At 44.6% G+C, this 23,680-nt stretch overlaps 1 protein-coding gene across 1 annotated transcript; it reads left to right on the forward strand.

Moving 5' to 3' along the window:
* The first annotated feature begins 1,489 nt into the window (after positions 1-1,489).
* Positions 1,490-23,680, forward strand: ACTR8 (actin related protein 8). The gene is made up of 13 exons (XM_038739981.1): positions 1,490-1,653; positions 3,557-3,727; positions 12,259-12,369; positions 16,407-16,511; positions 16,821-16,994; positions 17,325-17,418; positions 17,600-17,732; positions 19,056-19,209; positions 20,404-20,499; positions 21,166-21,306; positions 21,634-21,898; positions 22,419-22,582; positions 23,029-23,680. Exons 1-13 carry the CDS (start codon positions 1,531-1,533, stop codon positions 23,170-23,172), a joined length of 1,875 nt encoding a protein of 624 aa, XP_038595909.1. The 5' UTR covers positions 1,490-1,530; the 3' UTR covers positions 23,173-23,680.

Consider the following 23,680-nt stretch of genomic DNA (forward strand, 5'->3'; position numbering starts at 1 on the left):
TGCTCTTGGTTCTTCCTCCAGGGGAGCTTAGATTTCCTAGGCCACCAAATTATGGTAACTGCATCTCCCAGCTTTCAAGCTCCCTCCATTAGCCTGCAGTACCCTTTTTAAATGGTATTTATTAAGCGCTTACCATGTGCCAAGCACTGTACTAAGTACTGGAGTAGATACAAGATAATCAGGTTGGACAAAATCCCTGTTCCACACGCAGCTCACAGTCTAAGAGGGAGTAGGATTTACTCCCCATTTTACAAATGAGGAAACTGAGGCTCCAAGAAGTGAAGCCCACAGTCTTTTAGACTGAGCCCACTATTGGGTAGGGACTGTCTCTATATGTTGCCAACTTGTACTTCCCAAGTGCTTAATACAGTGCTCTGCACACAGTAAGCACTCAATAAATACGATTGATGATGATGATGATTTTAATCCCCATTTTACAAATGAGGAAACTGAGGCTCCAAGAAGTGAAGCCCACAGTCTTTAGACTGTGAGCCCACTATTGGGTAGGGACTGTCTCTATACGTTGCCAACTTGTACTTCCCAAGCGCTTAGTACAGTGCTCTGCACGCAGTAAGCGCTCAATAAATACGATTGATGATGATGATGATGAAGTGACTTGTCCAAGGTCACACAGGAGACAAGTGGAAGATTAGGGGTTAGAACCCAGGCCTTTTCCCCCCACAGACCCATGCTCTGTCCACTAGGCCATACTGCATCTCTTCGCCGTACCCCAGTTCTCCCATTCAGGTCTTGTGAGATAGAGGCCTCTCTATAAGGATAATAATAATGCATTTGTTAAGCACTTACTATCATCATCATCATCAATCGTATTTATTGAGCGCTTACTATGTGCAGAGCACTGTACTAAGCGCTTGGGAAGTACAAATTGGCAACATATACAGTCCCTACCCAACAGTGGGCTCACAGTCTAAAAGGGGGAGACAGGGAACAAAACCAAACATACTAACAAAATAAAATAAATAGAACAGATATGTACAAGTAAAATAAATAGAGTAATAAATATGTACAAACATATATACAGGTGCTGTGGGGAAGGGAAGGAGGTAAGATGGGGGGGGATACAAGCAAATCAGGTTGGAAACAGTCCCTGTCCCACGTGGGGCTCACAGTCTCAATCCCTCATTTTACAGATGAGGGAACTGAGGCCCAGAGGAGTGAAGCGACTTGCCCAAGGTCGCACGGCAGACGGGTGGCAAAGGCGGGATTGGAACCCATGACCTTCTGGCGCCCGTGCTCTATCCACTACACCGCGTTGCGTCACGATTCCCACAATCAGTAGGCCTCTTCCTAAACGTTTCGTGGCCTGGTGGGCAAAGCCGTGGTGGCTGAGGCCAGCTCTCTACGCCACGATTCCGTTTCTGAGGAACGCCCCCTCCCTCTTCCTCATCGGGCCTCGGTTTCCCAGCATTCTTGGTCGCTTTTAGAGCGACGCGTCACTCTGGAGCCTCGACACCCATTTTGGCCGGTGGCGCTTCCGGTAAGGCCGGGCCTGGGCCGTTGGCCGGAGCCATGACCCAGGCGGAGAAAGGCGAGCCGGACAACGGGAAGGAGAAGAGCGGCGAAAAGGAAAAGGAGCAACGCGGCGTCAAGCGACCCATCGTCCCCGCCCAGGTGCCCGAATCGTTGCAGGAGGTGAGATTCCACCCCCATCCCCTCGCCCAACTCCCGACAGTAGGTGCTTTTTAGCTAGACGAGCTCCCCCCGGGAAGGAGCTCTGAGGATCCGCCGCCCCCAACAAGCTCAGCATTCAGAATAGATCCCCGAGGGATCTCTTCCCCAAAGCCCGGAGAAGCAGCGTGGCTCAGTGGAAAGAGCACGGGTTTTGGAGTCAAGAGGGCCCAGCTCTGCCAGCTGTCAGCTGTGTGACTTTGGGCAAGTCACTTCACTTCTCTGGGCCTCAGTGCCCTCATCTGTTGCCAATTTGTACTTCCCAAGCGCTTAGCACAGTGCTCTGCACATAGTAAGCGCTCAATAAATACGATTGATGATGATGATAAAATGGGTTTTAGACTGTGAGCCCACTGTTGGGTAGGGACTGTCTCTATATGTTGCCAATTTGTACTTCCCAAGCGCTTAGTACAGTGCTCTGCACAGTTTATTGCTCAATAAATATGATTGATGATGATGGGGATTGACTGTGAGCCCCCCCGTGGGACAACCGGATCACGTTGTAACCTCCCCAGCGCTTAGAACAGTGCTTTGCACATAGTAAGCGCTTAATAAATGTATTATTATTATTATTATTATTATTATTATTATGGGAACCAAGGGGTAGACCAGCTGAAGGCCGGACAAATGGCTCCCCGGCTCCCTACCCTCCGGACCAGGCCCTTGAGATGGGCTCCGCAGAGTGGGCCCCCGGCCATGTGTAATAATAAGAACGATGGTATTTGTTAAGCAGCGGAAGCAGCGTGGCGCAGTGGAAAGAGCCCGGGCTTTGGAGTCAGAGGTCGTGGGTGCAAATCCCGGCTCCGCCACTTGTCAGCTGTGTGACATTGGGGAAGTCACTTCACTTCTCTGGGCCTCATCTGTCAAATGGGGATGAAGACTGTGAGCCCCTCATGAGACAACCTGATTACCTTGTACCTACCCCAGTGCTTAGAACAGTGCTTTGCACATAGCGCTTAACAAATACCAACATTATTATTATTATTAAGCGCCTACGCTGTGCCGCGCCCTGTTCTAAGCGCTGGAGTGGATACAACTCGGATACAATTCCGACTTGTACTTCCCAAGCGCTTAGTACAGTGCTCGGCCCACAGTAAGTGCTCAATAAATATGAATGAATGACTGAATACAAGGTAATCAGGTTGTCCCACTGGGGCTCACAGTCATAATCCCCATTTTGCAGATGAGGGAACTGAGGCCCAGAGAATCAATCAATCAATTGTATTTATTGAGCGCTTACTGTGTGCAGAGTACTGTACTAAGCGCTTGGGAAGTACAAGTTGGCAACATATACAGTCCCTACCCAACAGTGGGCTTGGAGAAGTGAAGTGACTTGCCCAAGGTCACACAGCAGACAAGTGGCAGATCCGGGATTAGGACCCACGTCCTCCGACTCCCAAGCCCGTGTTCTTGCCACTAGACCGTGCTGCTTCTCATCCCAGTCTAGCCCACCGAGGTGCACCTTCCCAAGATCCCACAGTAGCGTTTCCCTAGAATCAGTTCTACCGGAAGGCAAGGGCCGAGCCTTCCCCGGCCCTTGTCACCACGCATATTTTCACCAGGAATAACTTCATAACGGATTTCTGAATAGGATCTCTACCCCCAGTAGAGCCCTCTACATTCACCTTGGCCCCTCCTGTTGTCTACGGAACCCTCCTCCCAAGTAGCATCCTTTCCCAAGGGGCTTGTTTTCCCCTCCCCAGTCATCACCCAAGCCTGTGTCCCTTGCAGTCCTTTTATCTGCGAGGAAATGCAGAGGGTTCTGCAAAGACTCTCTACTCTGGTGTACTTGGCGTAACTAGGAATGGTGACCATCAAGTCATTATAATTTACCAAAGGATTCCTATGTCTTGTTTTTTTTTTGCAGCAGATACAGAGCAACTTCATTATCGTGATACATCCTGGTTCAACAACTCTGAGAATCGGTAGAGCCACAGATACACTCCCTCTCAGCATTCCTCACATCATTGCGAGAAGGCACAAGCAACAAGGACAGTCCCCCTACCAGGACAGTTGGCTTCTGAGAGAGGGACTTAATGTAAGCTTTTTAAGATGCAGAGCATCTTAATGGGCTGTGTCCCATTATCATCATCTTCAACAGTATTTACTGAGGGTGCAGAGCACTTTAGGAGGGACCGTGAGGAATTTCGAAAGAGGACTAAGACAAAATACCAGCACTTGGAGGGCTTACAATCTACAGGGGGAAATGCAAAGTATGAAAACATGAACCTACAAGTAGATTAAGTGCGTGAATTAAAGGTTTAAAAGTTTAAAGTGCAGGTATCCTTCTGTTTGATCTCACATCACCAACCCCCAGCCCTGAGTTACCTCCCCAAAATGCTTTCTCCCTCTTGTGCTTATGCTGCCAAGCACTCTGGGTGGAAATCTAGGCATCTGGCAGACTTCAGCCACAAGTCAGTCAATCAATGGATAGTGCATTGGGGCTCTGGTTGGCAGAGCCCCTGCGTACTTATCCTGGCGCTGCCACTTACCTGCTTTGTGACCTGGAGCAAGTCACTTATCTTCTCTGGCCCCCAGTTTCCCCATCTCTACAGTGGGGTTCTCCTCCTCTTCTTTAGACAGTGAAGGACAGGGGCCTTGTCTGACTTGTTTACCTTGTACGTGCCCCAGCATCTGATGTAATTGGTGGCACACAGTAAGCATTTAAATACTACATTTGTTTTTAGTCATAGTATTTATCTAATGTCTACTTTGTGCAGAGCACTGTTCTGACCACTTGGGCGAGTGCAGTAGAACCAGTATACATGATCCCTGCCTTCAGGGAATTCACAATATAACAGGAGACACACACTAGTGTAAATTACAGATAGGTGTAATAAGAGCATTGAGAATTGTTCATAAGTGCTAGTGAGGGGATTTTCTGAGGACTCCATTGTATAAGTTTCATAGAACTGCTGAAGTGGCAGTGCCCTCTTTTCTGGTCAGCTGCATTATTTCTCCCTCATTAAATCTCATGCCCACGGGCCCACGACATGGGGACCATGGCCTCCATCGACTTGGCACTGGGAGTGATGCCATTTAACTTTGCCCTCATGGGTTTTGGGGAAAGAAGACTAGCATAACTAGCCAGCTCGGCACCTCTTGTCCCCTGCCAGATGCAGCTGGAGCCTTTCTAGATGGCATGGGGATTTCACTCAGACTGGAGTCTTTGCAGCATGTGTTCTTCGCAGCTCGGGTTCTCATGGTGCAAATTGGGCCTGGGGTCTTGGTTGGCTAGATTCTCTGTAGGATAAGGGCAGCCTAGGGTCCTAAGGACATGAGTTGGGGCTGGGCGTAAGCAGAAATCAGAACTCTGGTGCCATGGCTGCACTGTGGCTTCCACAGTGTGGTCCTGTTGGAGAATGTAATTGGGTGGGAGTGAGACAAGCAGATGGACAGCTCAGAGGCTAGATTAAGGTAGCCGCTCACATCTGGCCCCAGTGTCCAGTGAAGATCAGAGGGGAAGTGGTGGAGAAGGAGGCAGGGGTCTGCCTTTTATACCTACTATTTTTTTCCTTCCCTCGCTGGACTGTTAGCCCCTTGTGGGCAGGGAACATGTCCAACACATCCTCCCTGCAAGCCTTTAGTACAGTGCACTACACCCTGTAAGCGCTGTATTAATACCATTGAGTCAATCACTTATTGAGTGCTTACTGTGTGCAGAGCACTGTACTAAGCACTTGGGAGTATAGAATATAACACTATAACAGAAACATTCACTGTCCACAATAAGTTCACCATCTAGAGCAGGAGATAGACATTAATATAAATGAATTATTGGCTATGTACATCAGTCCTGTGGGGTTGAGAGAGGGGTGAACAAAGGGAGCAAATCAGAGCGACACAGAAGGGAGTGGTAGAAAAGGACATGAGGGCCTAGGGATTGACTGATTTTCCTCTTCTCTCACCATTTCCTGCCCTGTCTCCTCAAAGTTCCACCTCCAAATGCACTCCTGTGCTCAAAAGGAAAAGTTGGCACCCACCAGTTATTCTAGACCAACAACCTCCTGAAGCCCACCAGGCCCTCACCTTCTCCCTTTCTTGCAGATGATGACCTTTCCAGCTACTTTCTTGACCCGATCAGAATCAGGTGTGAGCTCCCCAAAATTTCCCCAACTCACTCCCACATCTACTTTTTTATACCTTTCAGCTATCTCCCAAGGCATCTACCGTTTGCTTTGAAAATCTAACCTTCTGACCTGTGCCTCCAACCCCATCCCTTCTTACCTTCTAAAAACACTTGCATCCACTCATATTTCCTTCCCTGACTGCTATTTATTTTCAATCACTCACTCTCTGATGGTCTATTCCCCACTGCCTTCAAATGTGCTCATGGCCTCCTATCCTAAAAAAAAACAACCCATCTGGATCCCACTGTACCCTTCAGTTGTTGCCCCCTTTCCCTCTTTCCTTTTAAATGGTATTTATGTGCTTCCTATGTGCCAGGCACTCTACTAAGCACTGGGGTAGAAACAAGTGAATTAGGTTGGACACAGTCCATGTCCCGCATGGGTCTCAGTCTTAAACCCCATTTTGCAGATGAGGTAACTGAGTCCCAGAGAAGTTAAGTGACTTACCCAAGGTCACACAGTAGGCAAGTGGCAGAGCTGGAATTAGAACCCAGGTCCTCTGTCTTCCAGACCCATCCTCTTTCCACTAGACCACGCTACTCTTCCCATTCCTATCCAAATTCCTTGAACAGGCTGTATTCACCTGCTGTTCTTGACCCTCTGCAATCTGGTTTCTGCCCCTTTCCCTCCACTGAGACTGCTCTTTCCAAGATCACCAATGACCCCCTTGCTAAATCTAATGGACTCCATTTTATCCTAATCCGCCCTGACCTCTCTGATGCCTTCCACACTGGACCACTTCCTTCTGGAACCACTCTCTAACTTTGTTTTTACTGAAACCGTTCCCTCAACTTTCCGGCTGCTTCTCAGTCTCTTTCATCGGCTCTTCCTCTGCCTCCAGCCCTCTAACCTTGGATGGTGTCTTTAGACTCAGTTCTGGATCTTCTTTTTCAATCACGCATGGTATTTGAGCATTTACTGTGTGCAACTCACTGTACTAAGCACTTGGAAGAGTACAATATAACAGATTTGGTGGACATATTCCTTGTTCATAAAGAGCTTACAGTCTAGAAGAGGAGCTTTTTTACATTCCCCACTCTATCATGGGCCAATTCCCCATCATCCTTATAATAATAATAATGATGGCATTTGTTAAGTGCTTACTGTGTGCAAAGCACTGTTCTAAGCGCTGGGGAGGTTACAAGGTGATTAGGTTGTCCCACAGAGGGCTTACAGTCTTTATCCCCATTTACAGATGAGGGAACTGAGGCACACTCACACCACACACACACACTCTCTGACACTAGAGGACAATTCTCATACACACACAAACACATATTCCGACAGCAGGGAATGATAACATATAGAGACGGTCCCTACCCAACAGTGGGCTCACAGTCTAGAAGACGCACACACGGACACCAGGGAAGGATTCACACCCACACCACGGCATGCACACACACACATTCCTGTCTTGCTCCTCACCATCACAGGCTTTCCCCTGACAATACTGTCTTCCCCACTGTCAAATCCTCAAAATCCCACCTCCTCCAGTAAGCCTTCCCCAGTTAATCTCCTGGCACCCTGAGCCACATCATCCTTAAAGCCAACTCTAGTATTTATGAATTTATTTACACCCTCCTTAGCACTCTTATTTATACATGTGTGCTCAATTATTTATTTTGACCTCTGTAGCTGTAAATCATAGTATTGACTGAGCTGTTGGTGTACTATACTTGTACTAGGCATTTGGGAAGTGTGGTGCACTGCACCAAGTGGGCGCTCAGTGAAGGCATATCTATGAAGTATTTTACTCTCCCAAGTACTTAGTACAGTGCTCCGTAAATACCAACTGGTTTGATTGGGTCACTCATCTGCTCTCTCAGCTTCAAATGACCCCTCTCTGTTTATGATTCCCAAGTTTACCTTGCTAGCCCCGACCTCTTTTTTCTCTAATTTTACATCCTCCCGCCTCCAGAACATCTCTACATGGATGTCTCACCAACACTTCAAAATGTTTGTCCAAAACTGAGCTCATCTTCCCTCCTAAATCCTCTCCTTTTCATCAAAGTCAATAACATTACAGTCCCCGCCTTCTCCTACATCTGCAATCCCGGATTACCCTTGATTGCCCTCTCTCTTTCAATCCCATATTCAGTCTGTCACCAAATCCTATTGGCTCTTCCTCCACAGCAGTTTGAGAATCCGCCCCTTCCCCTCCATCCAAATGGCCACCACGTTGGTCCAGGCACTGCTGCTCTCCCTGCTTCCGGGATCTCTCCTTCTCCAATCCACACTTCACTCCACTGCCTGGATCTTTTTTCTAAAGTAATCCATCAGTCGATCAGTGGTATTTATTGAGCGCTTACTCTGTGCAGAGCACAAAGGACCATACAGTACGATTCGCTCCCTTTGCTCTACCCCCCTTCCCCGCCCCACAGCACTTGTGTATATATGTACATTATAATTCTATTTATTTATGTTAATGCCTGTTTTACTTGGGCTGATGTGTGTGTGTATATATATATATATATATATATATATATCTCATTCTATTTATATTGATGCTATTGATGCCTGTTTACTTGTTTTGATGTCTGTCCCCCCCACCCCTTCTAGACTGTGAGCCTGTTGTGGGCAGGGATTGTCTCTCTCTGTTGCTGAAATGTACTTTTCAAGCGCTTAGTGCAGTCTTCTGCACACAGTAAGCGCTCAATAAATGCAATTTAATGAAAGTGAATACAGTAGAGTTGGTAGACACGGCCCCTGCCTACAAGGACCTTACGGTCTACAGGGAGTGACAGACAAATTATTGTTATAGCGTACTCTCCCAAGTGTTTAGTTCAATGCTTTGCACACAGTAAGTGCTTGTGAATAAATATGACAATGAATGAATGAACATTAAAATAGAATACAGATAGGGAAAATGTAGAGTATAATAATATATTTTTGAATGGTATTTAAGCACTTACTGTGTGCCAGGCACTGTACCAAGTGCTGGGGTAGATACAAGCTAATCGTGTTGGACACAGTCCATGTCCCACATAGGGCCCACAGTCTTAATCTCCATTTTGCAGATGGTGGAACTGAGGAACAGAGAAGGTAAGTGACTTGTCCAAGGTCACACAGTAGACAAGTGGAAAAGCTGGGATTAAAACCTAAGTCCTTCTGACTCCCAGACCTATGCTGTATTTACTATACCACACTGCTTTTCTTCCATAAAGAGAAACTAAAGAGAGACTGTAAGTACTTTGAGACTTGGGTGAACATCAAAAGTGTTTAAGAGGTACACAGCTAAGTTCAGGCTACACAGAGGGAGCGAGGGGGCAGATAGGAGAAATGAGGTCATAGAGAGGACCTCTTGGAGGAAATAGGAGGGTTTTGAAGGTAGGGAGAGCAGTGCACTGTTGAATATAAAAAGGCAGGGAGCTCTGGGCAAGAGGTCAGCAGCAGGATGGATGAGGTCGAGGTTCAGGCAGTAGGGCATTAGAGGAGTGGAATATGGAATATGCAGACTGGGTTGTAGTAGGTCAGTGAAGTTAATGGAGAAACATGATTGTCTTAAAGCTGGTGGTAAGGATTTACCATGAGTAGAATGATGTTCTACACACATCTCCCCATTCTGCAAAAATCTCCAGTGGTTACCCATTTTTCTCCACTCCTGACCATAGTCTTTAAAGTATTCAAATCAGCTTTCTCCCTCCTACTAAATGATTCTCTTCTCTCACTACACCCCAGCTCGCGCACTTCATTCCTCTCAAGATAACCTACCCATTGTAGCTCATTTTCATCTTTCCCTTCTCCAACTTCTTGCTCACACCATTTTCCCCATTTAGAAGTTCCTTACACTTCACATACACCAGACTACTTCTATCCCCAGCTTCACAGCCCTTCTGAAATCATATTTCCTCCAGGAGGCCATCCCCAATTAATTTCTCTTCTTTACTGCCTGTTTAGTACTTTTGCACCAACTGTAGTACTTTTGTGTACATATATCTTACATCTAGACTATAAGGGCTTAACAAATACCATTATTATTATTATTATTATTATAAGCTTGTGGGCAGGGAATGTGTCTTATATTGTTATATTCTACTCTCCCAAGCGCTTAGGACAGTATTCTGCACACAGTAAGTACTCAATAAATACAACTGATTGATCCCATGTTAAGCACTAACTCATGTACATATCCCTTTTTTCTTCCTCCTCTTTATAAATTATTTTAGTGTCTGCCTCCCTCACTATAAGCTTTTTGAAGACACGGGTCATGCCTATTAACTACTGTACTCTCCCTACCACTTAGTACAGTGCTCTTGCACATAGTGGATGACCAATAGGTACTATTGATTAATCGACTGGAAGACCTAAAGAGAGAAACATACATAGGTGCTGAGGTCGAGTAGGAAAACATGGTCAGAAGTGGGGTGAGGTTAATCTGAGAAGGCTACATGGGGGAGGTGGGTTTGGAAGTAGTTAAGAGAAGTGATTGGATATAGTAAAATGCAGATTGCAGCATGGCTTAGTGGGAAGAGCAAGGGCTTGGGAGTCAGAGGATCTGGGTTTTAATCATGGCTCTGCCACTTTCCTGCTGTACCAACTTTGGATGATTCTCTTAATTTCTCTGTGCCTTACTTTCTTCATCAAAAAAATGGGGTTTAAGTAGCTGTTCTCCATCCTACTTAGAGCGTGAGCCCCAAGTGGGACTGGGGGCATATCTGACCTGATTATCTTGTATCTATGCCAATGCTTAGTACAGTGCTTGGCACAAAATAGAAGCTTAATAAGTTCTCCGGTTATTTATTATTATTTCAAGTTGGGGGAAATGTTTTGCACATACACTCTCATGGCTTCAACTATCACCTATATGCCCATGCTTCCCAAATCTTCATCTCCAGCCCTGATCTCTTTCCCTCTCATCAGTCTCACATTTCCTCCTGCCTTCAAGAAACCTCCGCTTGGATGTCCTTTGGACACCTCAAACTTAACATGTACAAAACCAAACTCCTTGTCACACTCAAACCCTGTCCCCTCTCTGATTTTCCCATCACTCCTGTTTTACAGGCCTGTAACCTCAACTCATCTCTCAACTCATCTCTCTCATTCAATCCACATATTCATTCTATCATTAAATCCTGTTGGTTCAACCTTCACAGTATCGCTAAAATCTGCTCTTTCCTCTCCATCCAAGCTGCTGCCACATTAATCCGATCACTTATCCTATCATGCCTTGATTCCTGTAACAGCCTCCTTGCTGACCTCCCTGCCTCCTGTCTCTCCCCACTCCAGTCCATACTTCCGGCTGCCCGGATCATTGTTCTGCAAAAACATTCAGTCTATGTATCCTCACTCAAGAACCTCCAGTGGTTTCCCATCCACCTCTGCACCAAACAGAAACTCTTTACAACTGGCTTTAAATCAATTAATTACCTTTCCCCCTCCTACCTCACCTCACTGCTCTCCTACTACAACTCTGCCTGCACACTTAGCTCCTCTAATGCCAATCTACTCACTGTACCTCGATCTAATCTATCATGCCGCTGACCGTGTCCCGCCTCTGGCCTGGAACACCCTCCCTCTTCATATCTGACAGACAATTACTCTCCCCACCTCTAAAGCCTTATTGAAGGCACATCTCCTCCAAGAAACCTTCTCTGAATAAGCCCTCATTTACCCTTCTCCAATGCCCTTCTGCATTGCCCTGATTTGCTCCCTTTATTCACCCCTCCCTCAACACAAAGCACTCAATGTACGTATCTGTAATTAATTTATATTAATGTCAATCTCCCTCTCTAAACTGTAAACTCATGGTCAAGGACTGTGTCTACTAACTCAGTTATACTCTCCCCAAGCGTTTAGTACAGTACTCTACACACAGTAAGTGCACAATAAATATGGTTGATTGAATGGCTGAAGGCTGAGAGTCATATGCCAAAAACAGAGTTGGTATATTTGTGCCGGGCTGGGATTATTAGCATTTGGGTTAGTGGGTGGGGGAAAGGAGCAAATTGGTGGAGCGATTGGAAGCCCATTGGCCAAGGGTTTTGATTAGGTACACATGTCAGGAGGGAGCCACTTTTGGCTTTCGGCATGATTAAATTTAATGTTGATTCCTTTTACTGGGTAGACATCTGCTAATAATTCCAACCCTACACAAATATACCAACTCCGTCTTCGGCACATGACTCAGCCTTCAGCCATTCAATCAATCATGTTTATTGAGCACTTACTGTGTGTAGAGTACTGTACTAAGCACTTGGGTATGTTAAATCAAGAATACCGACCATTTTAATCTCTGCTTCATGTACTTGTAGAGAAAAATGTAGGCTCTAGATTAGTGATTAGGTTGCAATATGATAATATCCATTTTTATGAAGCACTTATGATTCGTGATATGTGCTGCAATTCCTACTGATAGACTGTTTGTTGTCCAAGAATGTTGAATTCTGTGTGTAGAATTTTACCTGTTTGGCACAAATCCCTCTAATTTGTTCTTTTTTAGAAGTCTGAAAGTACCGAACAAAGACAAAATGGCCTTAAAATGGTGGACCAAGCAATATGGTCCAAAAAAATGTCAAATGGTGCAAGACGGATCCCAGTATCCCCTGATCAGGTAACTCACTGTTCTCAACTGTTTGTTCAGATTCATAGTTTTACTACATCACTTACTTGATATCCCCTTCTCTGATTCTCCTTGGGTAACAAGAAAGGTCGATGAGCACGCAAGTATATACAACTGTTCTTACCACTTCTCTAGGTTTTGATCTACGTACTCTCTCCTTCTCGCACATCTGATCTCTTCATCCATTATTTCCAGCTCACGCTCTCTACTCAGCCCAAGCTCACCTTCCCTTATCCCTTGCTCTTGCCTCTCCCATCTCCCCCTACTTGGCACTATCTCCTCGCCTCAAACCAGCTAGATGACGATTTTGATCCCTTCCTCACCTTCCTTCTCTCCTTTTCCATGCCCACTCTGATCCTTGGAGACTTCAACATCTACATGGATATCCCTGGTGACTCCTCTGCCGCCCGCCTTCTATCTCTCCTTGACGCTGCCAACCTCTTGCTCCACCCCACCTCGCCCACTCACCAACTTGGTCATACCCTCGACCTCATCATCTCCTACCGCTGCACTGTGTCCACTCTCACCAACTCTGAAATCCCTCTCTCTGATCATAGTCTTCTCACCTGCCTCCTCACTCACACTCCTTTTCCCTGTAAATCCATATTACTCCCTCACAGAGATCTCCGCTCTCTTGACCCCATCCATCTTTCTGAGTGCCTCACACCCCACCTTGCCTCCCTCTCCTCTCTACCCAATCTTGATGATCAGATTACTGTCTCAACTCTACCCTTTCTACTCAGCTAGACTCACTCTACCCTTTCCCTTCGCCACTCTCGTACCACTAACCCACAGCTCTGGATCACTGCCACTGTCCGCCTCCTTCGCTCTTATGCTCGAACTGCCGAACGCTGCTGGCAAAAGTCTAAACACCATGCCAACCTCGTTCACTTCAAGTTTATCCTTTCCTGCCTTAACTCAGCCCTCTCCTCTGCCAGACAAAATTATTTCTCCTCCCTTATTGTCACCCATGCCCATCACCCCCGTCAGCTCTTCCGTACATTCAACTCCCTTCTCAGGCCCCCGGTTCCCCCCCTCCTCCTTCCCTCACCCCAACGATCTGGCCTCCTACTTCATTAATAAAATTAAATCCATCAGGTCTGACCTCCCCAAAGTCACTCCCCCAATTCTTCAACCCCCCGACTCTCAACGCTCTCTGCTACTCTCCCATCCTTCCCAGCTGTATCCTCAGAGGAGCTCTCCTCCCTCCTCTCAAGTGCTACTCCGGCCACCTGTGCTTCTGACCCTATTCCCTCTCATCTCATGAAATCTCTCGCTCCATCCCTTCTCCCCTCCTTAACTTCCATCTTCAACCGCTCACTCTCCACTGGTTCCTTCCCCTCTGCCTTCAAACATGCCCATGTCTCTCCCATCCTAAAAAAACCCTCTCTTGACCCCACCTCCCCTTCTACTTATCGCCCCATCTCCCTCCTACCATTCCTTTCCAAACTCCTTGAACGAGTCGTCTACACGCGCTGCCTCGAATTCCTCAACACCAACTCTCTCCTCGACCCCCTCCAGTCTGGCTTCCATCCCCTACATTCCACGGAAACTGCCCTCTCAAAGGTCACCAATGACCTCCTGCTTGCCAAATCTAACGGCTCATACTCTATCCTAATCCTCCTCGACCTCTCAGCTGCCTTTGACATTGTGGACCACCCCCTTCTCCTCCACACGCTATCCAACCTCGGCTTCACAGACTCCGTCCTCTCCTGGTTCTCCTCTTATCTCTCCGGTCGTTCATTCTCAGTCTCTTTAGCAGGCTTCTCCCCCCCCCTCCCATCCCCGTACTGTGGGGGTTCCTCAAGGTTCAGTTCTTGGTCCCCTTCTGTTCTCGATCTACACTCACTCCCTTGGTGACCTCATTCGCTCCCACGGCTTCAACTATCACCTCTACGCTGATGACACCCATATCTACATCTCTGCCCCTGCTCTCTCCCCCTCCCTCCAGGCTCGCATCTCCTCCTGCCTTCAGGACATCTCCATCTGGATGTCCACCCGCCACCTAAAACTCAACATGTCCAAGACTGAACTCCTTGTCTTCCCTCCCAAACCCTGCCCTCTCCCTGACTTTCCCATCACTGTTGACGGCACTACCATCCTTCCCGTCTCACAAGCCCGCAACCTCGGTGTCATCCTCGACTCCGCTCTCTCGTTCACCCCTCACATCCAAGCCGTCACCAAAACCTGCCGGTCTCAGCTCCGCAACATTGCCAAGATCCGCCCTTTCCTCTCCATCCAAACCGCTACCCTGCTCGATCCAGCTCTCATCCTATCCTGTCTGGACTACTGCATCGCCTCCTCTCCAATCTCCCATCCTCTTGTCTGTCCCCACTTCAATCCATACTTCACACCGCTGCCCGGATTGTCTTTGTCCAGAAACACTCTGGGCATGTTACTCCCCTCCTCAAAAATCTCCAGTGGCTACCAATCAACTTACGCATCAGGCAGAAACTCCGCACCCTCGACTTCAAGGCTCTCCATCACCTCACCCCCTCCTACCTCACCTCCCTTCTCTCCTTCTACAGCCCAGCCCGCACCCTCTGCTCCTCTGCCGCTAATCTCCTCACGGTGCCTCGTTCTCGCCTGTCCCACCGTCGACCCCCGGCCCACGTCATCCCCCTGGCCTGGAATGCCCTCCCTCTGCCCATCCGCCAAGCTAGCTCTCTTCCTCCCTTCAAGGCCCTTCTGAGAGCTCACCTCCTCCAGGAGGCCTTCCCAGACTGAGCCCCCTCCTTCCTGTCCCCATCTCCCCCTCTCCATCCCCCCGCCTTACCTCCTTCCCTTCCCCACAGAACCTGTATATATGTGTATATGTTTGTATGTATTTATTACTCCATTTATTTTGCTTGTACATATCTATTCTATTCATTTTATTTTGTTAATATGTTTTGTTTTGTTCTCTGTCTACCCCTTCTAGACTGTGAGCCCACTGTTGGGTAGGGACCGTCTCTATATGTTGCCAACTTGTACTTCCCAAGCGCTTAGTACAGTGCTCTGCACACAGTAAGCGCTCAATAAATACGATTGATTGATTGATGACAACTCTCCCCACCTTCAAAGCTCTCCCGAAACTCCAACTCCTGCAGAAAGCATTCCTTGCTTGAATGCCTTCTCCCCAGACAATATCATTCCAACAGCCAACTTATAAAATACTCATACACAAACAGCCATCTTTAGCACTTATTCATATATTGATCTATCGTTTCAATTCTTCCAGAACATATATTTTCACTTCGTTTTGAATACAATAGCAACTTTCTCGTGATCATGTTGTTCTATCCAGACAGACACATGTTATGTAGTAATAATTGTGGTATCTGTTAAGCACTTACTATGTGCTAAGCTCTGGGGAAGATACAAGTTCATCAGGACTGACACAGTCCTTGTCCCACTTGGGGCTCAGAGTCTGTTGGCCCTTAAAGTGTGCAAACCACATCACAAGTTACCTTGACATTGGGGTCTTCAAGAATGTTATCAGTGAAATGACCGTAACTCAGCTTAACTATTCACTTATTTCTTTCCTGACTCTTGCTATCCCAGTTATCTTTTTATTCGTCTTCTTCCTCCTCCATTAATTGTATGGCTGAGCCTGTGTGCTTTCCCCATAATACTGTAAATTCCTTGACATCCGGAACTGTCTCATACTTCCATTGTACTTTCCTAAGAGTTTATACAGGGCTCTGCACATAGTAGGCGCTCAATATGGCCCATTAATTGATTGCTTGAAGATGATGCTTCCTCTACAAGGAATAAACACTTATGGTTTCCAGTTCATAATTTGCAGTTGCAAAACATAAATCCGATAATCATATTGTGCATTTCATTGAGCAGAAAGCAATATTAATCTTTTAACTCATACATTATGTAACCATTCCAAAAATTGTTAGTATATAGGAAAGTAGTTATAAAGCATTGATCTCAAATCTACACTTTGCAAAAATGCAAAAAATGTGAAAATTGAAGAGAATTGTGTAAGAGAAAAAATATATATATTCTAGGACTGCTGGACTTTTTTTTTTTTTTAGGCACGATCATACAACAAGCAGATGCGGCCTGCAGTTTTAGATCACTGCTCTGGAAATAAGTGGACAAACACATCCCATCATCCTGAGTATTTGGTAGGAGAAGAGGTAGGAGGTGTTCATTAGTAATAGGGAGTGGAATTTTTTGTGGGAAGTAGTATGGAATTGCACTGTAAAAGACTGAGTAACTTGTGGACCTGCAGGTGGAGAAATGTCATCCTTACTCCATTCACTATGTGATTGAGTGTTAATGAGTTTTCTCCTTGGTGTCATTGAACCACATATCCTTTCGTTGCTTTAGACCGTCATGATCTGAGTTCTCAGCAATATTAATACACAACTTCAATTCTGTTCCTTTGATTTTGGTAAGACTCTGGAAAGCAAGATAATCAATTTTTTTTCTCCTCTCTCCCTCAGGCCTTGTATGTCAATCCATTGGATTGTTACAGTATTCACTGGCCTATCCGTAGAGGTCAGTTGAACATTCATCCAGGGCCTGGGGGTTCCCTTACAGCTCTGCTGGCGGATCTTGAAGTCATATGGTCCCATGTCATTCAGAAGTATTTGGAAATCCCCTTGAAAGATCTAAAGGTGAGCTAAAACTTCTAGTTCTCTTCAGTAGAGGTAACATTTAATTTTTTTGGAATTCTTAAGAAGCCCAGCTGCTTTCATGCTCCATAGATTTTTTTTTTTTTTTTACTTTTTTCCTGTCTAATAAGTCACAACTTTGGTGTTTCTCCATACTACTACTACTTGTCAGTCAGGTGATGTCAAGCCGAAGCATAGGCTTTTAATAATAATAATGGAAAAGGTACTTGCAGGGACTGGAATCATCTATTCTGATAGAAAGCTTGGCAGAGAAGAATATATGAATTTTTAACTGATTTGGTCTTGTCAGGGACACTGATTCTGTCTTTTTAGTATTACAGATGCATCTTGCTAATTCCAGACATTTACAATAAGCAGCATGTTAAAGAAATGGTGAATATGATCCTAATGAAAATGGGCTTTTCAGGTAAAACATATAATCCCCGTTTGGTTCCAGTAGCAATAATATGAGTTTGTTTTCTTGTGTGTGGCCTGGAAAATCCAAAATGCTTGGGGAGACTACTTGAATTGTTAATAGAGCTAGGGTCTCTTTTTCTCAAGGTGAGTTTGGAAGCAGATTTGGGTGTTGACGGCTCTCTCATACACAGGTATCGTAGTCCATCAGGAGTCAGTATGTGCTACTTTTGGAAGTGGCCTAGGCAGCGCATGCATAGTAGATGTTGGGGACCAGAAGACCAGTGTATGCTGTGTGGAAGATGGAGTGTCTCATCGGAACACTAGGTAAGGAACTTGCGGCTATGGCTGTGCTTTTTCTGGGGTTTACGTCTTAGTAAATTCAGGTGATTATGGAATGCAAATCATTGGAAAAAAACTGCTCATGAAAAGCATTTTGCACAGGGAAAATAAACATAAAAACCAGTCTTGACTTTTTTCCCCACGCTGGACATGGGCTCCAGTCAATCAGTGGTATCTTATTGAGCACTTACCTTGTGCAGAGCACTGTAATAATAATAATCATGGTATTTAAGCACTTACTACGTGCCAAGCACTGGGGTAGACACAAGATGATCAGGTCCTCCATGAAGCGCACATTCTAAGTAGGAGGAAGAACAGGTATTGAATAGCCATTTTGTAGGTAAGGGAACTGAGACAGAAGCGAAGTGACTTGCCCAAGCAGCAGACAAGTGGCAGAACCAGGATTAAAACCCTGGTCTTCTGACTTCCAGGTCTGTGGTGTTTCTAAGTGCTGTATTAAGTGCTTGGGGAAAAGTACAATGCAATAGAGTTAGGAGACATGATCCCTGCCCACAAGCAAAGCGCAAAAGCAATGCAGGGGGTTGAGGATGAGTAGGGGAAATGGGGGCTTAAGCTTCAAATGTCCCTGTTCTGTGAAACCCCAACATTTGGATTTATGCATTTTGGTTGATGAAGCCATGTGTCTGAGTTCAGTTCTGCACTTACCAAGTTGTAGCTTTGTCTCCACTGACAAAGCAGAGAATAGCGGCAACAACAAAAAGTGTTTTCCTCTTATTCAAGACAGATTTTGGGTAGCTGAAATATATATCGACTTCCCTCCCTTGCTTCGTCAACAGTCCATCACTCTTCCCACCTTCAAAACCCTCCTAAAATCACATCTCTGCGAGGCCTTCCCTAGCTATGATCTAATTTCCCCCATCCACCCTCCCTTCTGCATCACCTATGCATTTGGCTGCATACCCCTTAAGCACTCTGACACTCACCCCAACCTCATAGTACTATTTCCCCTATTTATATTCCATTTAAATATCTGTCTCCTCCTGAAGACTGTAAACGACCTGAAGGCAGGGACTGTGTCTACCAACTACTGTATTGTACTTAGTACAGTGCTGTGCACACAGTAAGTGCTCAGTAAAATACCATTGATTGATTGCTTTACTGCTGATCTGGCCCATTTAGTGTTCAGAGAATGTTTAACTTTGCTCACGAATTTTTTGTTGTTAATTGTCAATTAGAATTGTTAATTAGTAGGTCGTGAAGGATGGGGTCTTTTTTCCTCCTTTAGGTGCAGCTTACTAAGACTTCTGCCCCAGGTGACCAAATAGTCTATCCTTTTATCTCTTTCAGGCTTTGCCTAGCATATGGTGGATCTGATGTGTCAAGATGTTTTTATTGGCTTATGCAGCGAGCTGGGTTCCCTTACAGAGACTGTCAGTTAGCCAATAAAATGGATTGCCTTCTCCTTCAGCACCTGAAAGAAACTTTTTGTCATTTAGATCAGGTAGGAGGAAGATAAAATATCTTTTTCTTATTTTAATAAATTAACTTGGGAATTTTCAGGGTGAAATGTTAGAGATGTTATAAAAGTACTCTCCCTGTCACTGTAAAAACTGACCACAAAATATAATCCCAGTGTTATGTGGTTTAGGGGAAAGCTATGGGTGGAGGAATCTCTGGAGAAGTGATATTGGCTAAGTAAAAGCCTTGTGGTGAAACTTCGAGCTCTGTGAAAAACATAGGTTGTCTTCTTACCTCATTTCAGGTAATATGGTTTGAGTGTAAGTTTTGTGTGGGCAGGGAACATGTCACTTCTTTATACATTCCAAGCTCTTAGTACAGTGCAACCAATGGCCTCTCAAATACTATTACCACAAGCAGTTTTAAGTATCCCATGGGCATTTAAGGGTCTGTCTGTACATCATGTATGTAAATATGTATGACATACAGGCAAAAACTTATAGGGAATTCATATATTCAGAAAAAATTCACTCTTGTCAAGTGCTCATTGTATCCAGTGACAATGAAATAGCCATAGGAAACAAATTCCTCTTGCCTTAATCAGGTTCTCAGTCTGGGTCACACTTCAATCAAGAAACAGCATTTGAGCACCTATGTGCATAACACTGTAGGAAAGTGTTTGGGAGAGTACAGGAGTTAGGAGATGCAGTCTCTGCTCTAGAGGAGCTTACAATCAAGCATGTATAGTGAGGTTTCCCTATGTGATATACGAAGCAAGGCAGTTGCCTGCATCTCTCCCTCTTTTTGTTTAGGCTCATTTCAGAAGCAAGAATTGGTGCTGTATTCCAATCTGGAGTGTGCTGGGGAGGGAGCACATACTTATTATTTTAAAATAATAGTGATGTCTTTAGGTACCTGATCGGCAGGTGTGACTCGTAGGAAGATAGCTGCCACCCTTACTTGATAGTGAGTTGTAGTTTTGTCTTGGTAAATACGAGTGTTTGTATTAGTAAGGGGATAAATGACTATATATTAGTATAGTTTTGTAAATAGAGGAAAGAGGGATCTAGAGATAAAGTTAAAGGCCTTGGAAAAGTTTCATGGGATTTTTTTATCATCTTGGATGTACCTTAGTTCGTTAAGAAAATAGGATCCAAATTGGAAAGTGCTCATGAGTTGGAGACTTTTCGTTCAAGTTTTCAAAGTTTTCTAACTCTGTACAATTCCTCAATATCAGGATATCTCTGGACTTCAAGATCATGAATTTCAGATTCGACATCCAGACTCCCCGGCCTTACTCTATCAGTTCCGGTTAGGAGATGAAAAGCTACAGGTAATTTTTAGCTCTATTATTTTGACCTGTTTCTGTTAGAGAGAGGATATATAAATAAAGTTCATCAGAATGAGTCTAAGTTGGTAGGAAATATATTTTCTCCAACAATTCAGAGTGGGGGCTGTGATGAATTTACTGCTGATCTGTGGGACCATCCTTAGAGAGCATAGGGCAATGGAGACCACCCACAAAACAAAGAATAATTCATTCACGTGATTCAAGATAAAAACTTTGGTTAACATCCCCGATGTCACAATTAACCAACCCTTTGTCTGGGTTGTCGCTAATGCTTTAGAAGGAATTCCTTTTATGTCAGTGTAACAAACTATGTAACAAATTGCAAAGAGCTCCTTTTTACTACATATAGCATTTTCTCTTGTAATTAGATACTCCTATTCTCTCAAGACAGATTGCTTATTTGTCTAAATGATTGTGTCTAGTTACACTTTTGCTAGTAGAATGACTCATTTTGACTTAATGTACCACCAAAAATGAGCATTTTATTTCCTGTGTACTGAATTCTGGAAAGAAAAAAACCTTGTGGATCATTGAAGTCATTCTTTTCAGGGTGTGTGAGGTTTTTGATTTTTGTTTTTTTCCCCCAGAGGTTCAAATTTTCAACAGTTGCCACATAGAAATCACCTTTTTTCCTTTCCACCCTTCCAGGCTCCCATGGCTCTTTTTTATCCAGCTACCTTTGGAATTGTAGGGCAGAAAATGACAGCATTACAACATCGATCACAAGGCGATCCTGAAGATCCTCATGATGAGCATTATCTTTTAGCCACTCAGAGCAAGCAAGAACAAGTTAGTTCTTTCCTATTCATTCAGAGGTGATATTAGGATAGGAGAGAAGTAAGAATACTTTTTTACCCATAATGTTGATAGCATATCATGAGACCATTGGGGGACTAACTGCGTTTATATGTGGGGGGGTGTGCGTGTACTGAAGTAGTAGTGGATTCCCTTGCCCTGCTCAGAGAAGAAGGCTATTCTTCTCCTACTACAATAATGGAGAAGAGAGACCAGATGCTACCCTCTGTTAAAAGTAGCCCCTGGAATCAGACTTAAGCAGAACACTGTTGTAGTCGTTACCTGGTATGTTGAACTATTCCTTCTGATTTTGATTTTAAGTCTGCAAAAGCCACTGCCGATCGGAAGTCCTTGTCGAAACCTGGTGGATTTGAGGGGGAACTACGTGGTCAGTCTTCAGATATCCCAGAGAGAATCCATCCACAGGAAGTGGAATTGGGGCCCTCCCAAAATGATTGCCTGATAGCCGGCAATGATTCCGAGGAAACCCCAACAGCCATGATGTCCAGAAAAACAGCTATCTCCCAATTTGAAGGGAAAGCCCTGGCTCTGGACAAAGCCATCCTGCATAGTATTGATTGCTGTGGTAAGAGAATTTGATGTGCCTAGCCCAAAATTGGGGAACTTCAGCAGGCTTATTTCTATTCACCAGGCCAGAAAGAGTTCTCTCCCTTAATCAAAAAATATTTTGGACAGGGTTTCCACACCATCTCACGCTGAGACTCTGAATTTTTCTAGATCATTGTAATGGGGTACTAGCTGCCTTGTTAGACCCATAGAATTTGGCCCTATTTTATTATCATCAAACTAGGTTATAGCAGTTTTTGGGTGGGTATTGTGGGTATTGACTGTCTTTTTGTGTGCACTGTATATTGCCTACCACATAGCACCCGAATTTAGTAAATAGTGCCTATCAATCAATCGTATTTATTGAGCGCTTACTGTGTGCAGAGCACTGTACTAAGCACTTGGGAAGTACAAGTTGGCAACATATAGAGACAGTCCCTACCTAACAGTGGGCTCACAGTCTAAAAGGGGGAGACAGAGTGCCTATATTATTATTATTGACTGCAGTGAAAATAGAATGTTACTGTTTGGTTTTTCAGCATCTGATGATACCAAAAAGAAGATGTATAGTTCCATCTTGGTAGTAGGAGGAGGTCTGATGTTCCATAAAGCTCAAGAATTCTTGCAACACAGAATTCTTAACAAAATGCCCCCTTCTTTTCGGAGGGTTATTGAAAATGTAGAAGTGATTACAAGGCCTAAGGTATGTTGTACCATTGTTGCTCATTGAAATGTGTGAATCTAATCATTGTCAAATTAAATTAGCCCTATGACCCCTAATGCCCTACCCAAACTGCCAGCAGCATATTTGGAAAATTAGCTTTGGCTGCTGATTTTAGTACTGGGAGACAGATCACTGGAACGAAGAGCTTAAGCGGAATTCAAATATAGGTATCTTGAAAACCCCCTGTTTATAGGAAGTTCTGAGGATATGTGTAATGGGGGAAAAAGATGTCTTCACCTTTAAAATTTAATAAGCATTGTGATAACAATCACCAAACCCACTTCTCTCAAAATTACTAATAAAAATAGTTTCAAAGACAATAGTATTTTGAAACTGGGGTGGTTATGTATTAAATAGCATTACAGGTGTGCTTTTTTTTAAAAAAAAAAAAGTACAATAATGGTTTTCTACATTGTTAAAACTAGGATATGGACCCCCGACTGATCGCATGGAAAGGGGGTGCAGTTTTAGCCTGCCTGGATACAACACAAGAACTCTGGGTTTATCAACGAGAATGGCAACGCTTTGGCGTTCGCATGTTACGAGAGAGAGCTGCATTTGTGTGGTAATATAATAGAACTTTGGCACTGTAAAACAAGCCTGACACTTTATATTGTGAAAACTTTGTACAGCATATTAGATATTTTTTAACTTATTGACTTAGCTTGTGATTCATGCAAGGAGAATGAATCAGCTTTATATTGATTAAAATTGTCCGTTCAGAAGGCTCTAGTTGCTTGTATGGTAGTCATTTAAGAATAATAATAATATTCCTAAATTGGTTTTACTTTTGTCAGAGAGCACTAGTCTCACAGCTCCACTTGCTGAATTAAACCTTGAACTATCTCTAAAAGGGATTACATTCAACTGAACTGTTTCAAACTCACAGCTGCCACTTGAGACGATCAATTAGAGTATTCTTTACTCTTACCTAAGAAGAGGAGCAGTGTGGCCTAGGGAAACACATACGATTGATTGATTGACCTGGGAGTCAGAGGACCTAGGTTCTAATCCTGATTCTATCACTTGCCTGCTGTGTGACCTTGGGCAAGTCACTTAACTTCTGTGCCTCTTTCC

The sequence above is a fragment of the Tachyglossus aculeatus genome, chromosome X1 (genome assembly GCF_015852505.1).
Source record: "Tachyglossus aculeatus isolate mTacAcu1 chromosome X1, mTacAcu1.pri, whole genome shotgun sequence".
Classification (NCBI taxonomy): Eukaryota; Metazoa; Chordata; class Mammalia; order Monotremata; family Tachyglossidae; genus Tachyglossus; species Tachyglossus aculeatus.